Source organism: Mytilus californianus, unplaced genomic scaffold (assembly GCF_021869535.1).
Source record: "Mytilus californianus isolate M0D057914Y unplaced genomic scaffold, xbMytCali1.0.p SCAF_13, whole genome shotgun sequence".
NCBI classification, from domain to species: Eukaryota; Metazoa; Mollusca; class Bivalvia; order Mytilida; family Mytilidae; genus Mytilus; species Mytilus californianus.
In genome coordinates this window covers 6155193-6161312 of record NW_026262615.1, presented here as the reverse complement: position 1 = coordinate 6161312, position 6120 = coordinate 6155193, and the positions used below count along the sequence as shown (strand labels likewise).

The following is a 6120-nucleotide window of genomic DNA, read 5'->3' as shown; positions in this document are numbered from 1 at the left end:
TCAAGAAAGCTGGGCTAGACCATTACTTCTACATCTGGTTTACCTGTGAACCTCTATTAGTTTTGCAGGATTCCAGTATTTGTTGTTTGTATTATCAGGTATGTCATAGATGTATAAACTGTTTTGGGTTTATACATCTATGGGTATGTTTATATTGTAGTGTAGTTTTTAAATAACACTGGACACTTATAGTGGCCGTTGGTTTGGTGCATTTATATATTTTGGAAGTTATTCTTTATGATTAATATGGACTTTAAATGAAAAATTATTTATGACATATATATAATTATAAAAAATGTTTATTTATGCCAAAATATGATTATCATTACTTGTGTGTTGAGTTTTGTTTTACTACACCGAAATGGTAGTGGAGGGAATTGGTAAATTTGTAATTAATTAAAAATGCTTCATTCCATCTTGGATATTTTCGACATTACTCCTAACCTGTTTGTATGCATAATTTTTAGTGTTCGTATTTTAATCTCCTCTGATTGGTTGATAGAAGAATCTGTTCACTTCTGGCAAATTTTATATTCCCTTGTCATTTGAATTAGTTTACTGGTCAATTCAACACGTTTTATTTACCCGCTCTCCCGCCCATATTTTTGTATTACTTGAATATTTTTGTACATGTGTTATAATATACCTTATTAAACCAAAGATGTTAGTCTTTTCCAGATAATGCAGATTGCTGAATTTGATGTTTATTTGGGATGTGACTGGTGCATTTATATATTTTGGAAGTTAATTTTTATAATTAATATGGACTTTAAATGAAAAATTATTTATGACATATATATATAGTTGTAAATGTTTATTTATGTCAACATATGATTATCATTACTTATGTGTTGAGTATTGTTTTATTACATCGAAATGGGAGTGGAGAGAATTAATATTACCCGTATTAATTGCTTATAAATATGTGAAATGCTGACCCTAAATAAAACTTTCGATTGGATGCTTTTATTTGAATTTCCTATTCTATGGCTGACTTTAATATTGTGGACCTTTGATTCGATAAAACTATTCAAACACGCATTTATTCTCACTTAACAGGAGACTATTTATCTAACTACGTATCAGTTTAACAAGTATCAAGGTAAACTGTGATCAAGGTAAATTGTGATAATATACGAACCAGGAAGGAAAATATCAAAGTCCAAAAAATCTAAAATGGCCACACCTACAAAAGACACAGAACTATTCGATGATTTATTAACATGTACCATTTGTCTAGAGACTTTCAAAGTTCCGAAGTATCTACCATGTCTTCATACGTTCTGTGAAACATGTATTGACACATACATTGTGTCATCGAAGGAAAAGGACAATACTTCCGAGGGATTTAGACGTCCAGTGTGTCGAGTTTCTGTGTCATTTAAAGGAACACAGGAAAAACCAGAAGCTTGGGCATCAAAGCTACCAAGGAACCATTTTGTTACGTCGATGTTGGACAAGCGAGCGATTCAAAGGTCTGAAAAAATGTGTAATTCATGTCAGGTGAAAAATCAGACTAGGGAAGCCAGTTATTGGTGTACCACGTGCGAGGAGGCGTTTTGTGGACAGTGCGAAGAATATCACAAATCATTCAAGATAAAATCAAAACATACAGTTATTGCCGTTCAAGAAATTCAGTCGGACCTATCTGGTTTTCAGTTATCTGAGGCATTGAGTTGCGAAGAACACACAGAAAAGATCGTAGAAGTTTTCTGTGTGGATCATTCGAAGCCTTGCTGTACATTGTGCTCAACACTAACACATAGGAAATGTGACAACGTAATATCGATTCAAAAAGCTGCAAGTGATATCAAGCAGTCCAATCAAACCACCGAATTGGTTTGGAAACTGAAGGAAAAAGGTAAGGAATTCAATGAAATAGTTCAAAATCGAAAGCAGTCCTTGGACAATATTCAAACTGAATATGAAAATATTCTCCAAGAAATATCAAAACTAAAAGAAAGAGCTATTGAACATCTAAATAAAATAGAAGATCAAATAAAATTTGAAATGTCTTCATCAAAAAAGGAAGTCGACATAAAACTGACCGATGAAATTGACAAATTTTCAAATTATAAAAGCATGGTCAATAATTGGGAAAGATTGCTCATTGGTACTATTAAACGGGGATCTGACCAACAATGTCTATTGGAAGTGAACAAAATTGGTTCAAAATTAACTACACTCGAAGAAGAAATAAATGAGACCGTCAAAAGCATAAAAAATGTGTCATTTCGATTAGTACCATCTGACCACATGACAAAATTTACGAGCAGTACAGAGTCGCTAGGAAGTTTTAAAATGAATGAACAGTGCCTGGAAAGAACAAGAAGTACGTTGGTTAATAAAACTGTCAATTTTCGCACTGGAGTTATTAAAGTAGTACGAACCATTGCTGAAAAATTAGGACAAGCTAGCGCAATATTCGTTCGTGATTATGTAGTTTTAACAAGCGGAAATAAGGAGGTAGTTGAAAAATACAGTACCGATGGAAAGTTGCTCTCCTCGTTAAAAGTCAGGTCATATCCTACTGATGTTACTCAAGTTGATCAGAGTCAAGTCGCTATAACATTATATTCTCTTTGCGAAATCCTTATTGTCGACAGTATAGACTTACAGTTATTAAAGACATTAAATCTACATAACATAATTGGATATGGGTTATGTTTTGTCGAAAATGACAAATTTATTCTATCTGTTCCCACAACACTGACATGGATGAACTCATCATCGGGACAGAAACTAAAAGAAAAGGCAACCTGTGGCTCTTCGTTTTTTGTATCAACATCAGACAAGAAAGACTGTATTTATGGTGATGGGAAAAATTCGGTGTCACGTGTAGTAGGTGATATAACCAGTTTTACATACACGAGTTCGCGTTTGACTGTTCCTAGAGGAATCGGAATAGACTTTGAAGGCAATATATACATAGCTGGACATAGCTCTTAAAATATTCATCAAATTATAAACGATGGAAAATTAATACGGTTGATTTTAAGTGAATGTTTGGGAGTACTATCTCCATGGACAATACGTTTCGCTCAAAGCGGCAATAAATTTCTTGCCACATGTCTCCTATCAGAAAAAGTGATACTGTGTGAAATCGAATGACAGTAGTTCTGTGGTTCTACGGACTCATTGTTGATAATGAACAATGAGACCATTGATCACTAGGATTGGTAAGCTATGTAGGTAATAAACGTTAAAAGAAACATTTCTAAATGAAATTATTGGCATGGCAACAAAGATAAGATTTATGTACATCTATAAATTAATCGTTCCTATCTTAAATTATGATTTACGTGTTTGTTATTTAATTGGATCAAACGTCTCGCTCTAATTGACAATAAGTTCCTTGTCACATGTTACGCATCAGGAAAAGTGTTCATGTGTTAAATATATTGACAATAGTAAGATAGTTCTACTTAGTTGTTATCCATCGATTATGAACAATAAGTCTATATGGGACACTAAGATTGGTCAGGTATGTTGTTATAAACCTGTCTATGTCGTAGCAGCATCAACATGATTAATAAGACTAATGTAGTTTATCGAACTTATTGTATACCGTGCTTTTCATGTTTACTTCTTAACTGTATGGATGGAAGGTATGAAATATAGAAATATGAATTAATTATTAATTCTTACTTGTGTTCAATAAATTCATCGTGGAAATATTTTAAAGTCTTTTGATAACATTAAATCAGAAAAAAAATGAAATGTAGATGTATTTAAACTGTGTTCTTTTCGGAGTTTACAGACATGTTCACTTTGAGTTCGGTATTTTTGTAATTCCCTGTATTCATGCACATTTGTTATTACAATAGGTTGCGTCATTAAATTCAGTCGCTTTCCGAGTCCGTCGGTGTCGATATTTAATAGTGGTGCTTCAAATAAAGAGAACGACTAGTAGATTATCAGGCAATAACAAACATCCACGAACAAAAAGAATAACACAGATACCGAGCTCAAAGTGAATATGTCTGTCAACATCGAGATTAAGTGTTCATCCCTTCAACAAGGTTAACTACTGGCAAATAGCTGTCATATCTCTTGGTGACAGCAAATAACCGTTGCTTCTGGCGTGATAGATGAAAATAACTTGTCATATCTCGGACAGAGTGCAGGCAAATAGCTGTCATATCTCTTGGTGACAGCAAATAACCGTCACTTCTGGCGTGATAGAGGAAAATAACTTGTCATATCTCGGACAGAGTGCAGGCAAATAGCTGTCATATCTCTTGGTGACAGCAAATAACCGTCACTTCTGGCGTGATAGAGGAAAATAACTTGTCATATCTCGGACAGAGTGCAGGCAAATAGCTGTCTTATCTCTTGGTGACAGATAATAATCGTCAATTCTAGCGTTGTAGAGGAAAATAACTTGTCATATCGTCTGCCAGGGTGCAGGCAAATACTGTCATATCTCTGACTTGATGCAGACACAAAAATACGGTCATATAAACTGTTATATTTCTCTTACTTATTGCAGGCAAATAACTGTCTTAGCACATGCAAATAACTGAAATATCTCTGTCTTGGCACAGGCAAATAACTTAAACATCTCTGACTTGACACCTGCAAATAGCTGAGCTGTCATATTTCGGATTAGGTATAGACAAATAAGTGTCATACATCTCTGACTTGGTGCATGAAAAACACATGTCACTTCTCTGACTTGATACAGGAAACTAACTTTTATATCTCTGACTTGGCTCAGGCAAACAACTGTCGTATCTCTGACATGATGCAGGAAAAAACACATGTCACATCACTGACTTATATTTCAGGCAAATAAACTGAAATATCTCTGACATGGAACAGGCAAATAGCTTTGCTGTCATTTTCTGACTTGGTACATGCAAATAGCTGTCACATCTTGACTTGGCCAATACAATAATTCTTATCTCTGGCTTGGTGCATGCTAACAACTGTCACAACTCAGCCTTGGTAAAGGCAAATAACTGTCAAACCTCAGACGACGTTGCACACACAGATAACTGTGCCATATCTGACTTAACGCATTAATTAACTGTCATATCCCTGACTTAGTGAAGGAAAATAAATGCCATATCTTGGACTATGTATAGGTGAATAATTGTCACATCTCTGACTTGTACAGGCAAAAGATTAAGATATCGTTTATTTGCAATAAAATGTTATATTTCAAACTTTGAACAGGCAAATAACTGTTACATCTCTGGCCTATTGCATGTTAAACCTGTCACATGCCTGACTTGGCCTAGGCTAATGATTATCATACACATGCAAATAGCTGTTATACATATGACTTCGAACAGCCAAATATCGCTGACTATGTACAAGAAAATATATGTTGTGTTTCAGACTTTGTACGGGCAAATAATTTTAAATCTCTGAATTGGTACAGGCAAATAACTGTTATATCTCTTACTTGATAAAGTCAACTCACTATAATACCTCTGATTTGGTACATGCAAATAGTTTTGTATCTCTGAGTTGATACAGGCAAATAACTTTTATATCTCAGACTTGGTGCAAGCAAATAACTTGAATATCTCTGACGTGGAACTAGCAAATAGCTGAGATGTAATATCTCCGATTTGCAAACAATTGTCACATCTTTGACTTGGCAAAGGAAAATTACTCATATCTCTGGCGTGATGCACGCAAAAAACGATCACTACTCTGACTTGGCATAGGCAAATAACTATCAAACCTCTGACGTGGCATAGGGAAATGACTGTCACATCTCTAACTTAACTCAGTCATAAACTGTCTTACAGGTAAATAGCTGTCATATCTCTGACTTTGAATAGGTGAATTTTTGTCACATCTCTGACTGTACAGGTAAAAGATTAAGATGTCGATAATTTGGTACAGGCAGAAATGTTATATCTCAGACTTTGAACATGAAAATAACTGAAATATCTCTGACTTGCATTGGTACACGCTATAACCTTTTATATCTCAAACTTTGAACAGGCAAATTACTGTTATATCGCTGACTTGGTACAGGCAAATAATTGTCACTTATCGGTGTTCCCACTGTCTGTATCACTCTGTTCAACACTTAATAAAATTGCATATCACGGCTTTGTGACGTCAAATACGTTGACCTGGCCTTAATAACTTTGACCA

General features: G+C 34.6%; 1 protein-coding gene across 1 annotated transcript; it reads left to right on the top strand.

Annotated features, from left to right (window-relative positions):
* Window positions 1-1081: 1081 nt before the first annotated feature.
* On the top strand, window positions 1082-3666 carry LOC127723059 (tripartite motif-containing protein 45-like). The gene has a single exon (XM_052229497.1). It carries the CDS (start codon window positions 1177-1179, stop codon window positions 2947-2949), a length of 1773 nt encoding a protein of 590 aa, XP_052085457.1. The 5' UTR covers window positions 1082-1176; the 3' UTR covers window positions 2950-3666.
* Window positions 3667-6120: the final 2454 nt, after the last annotated feature.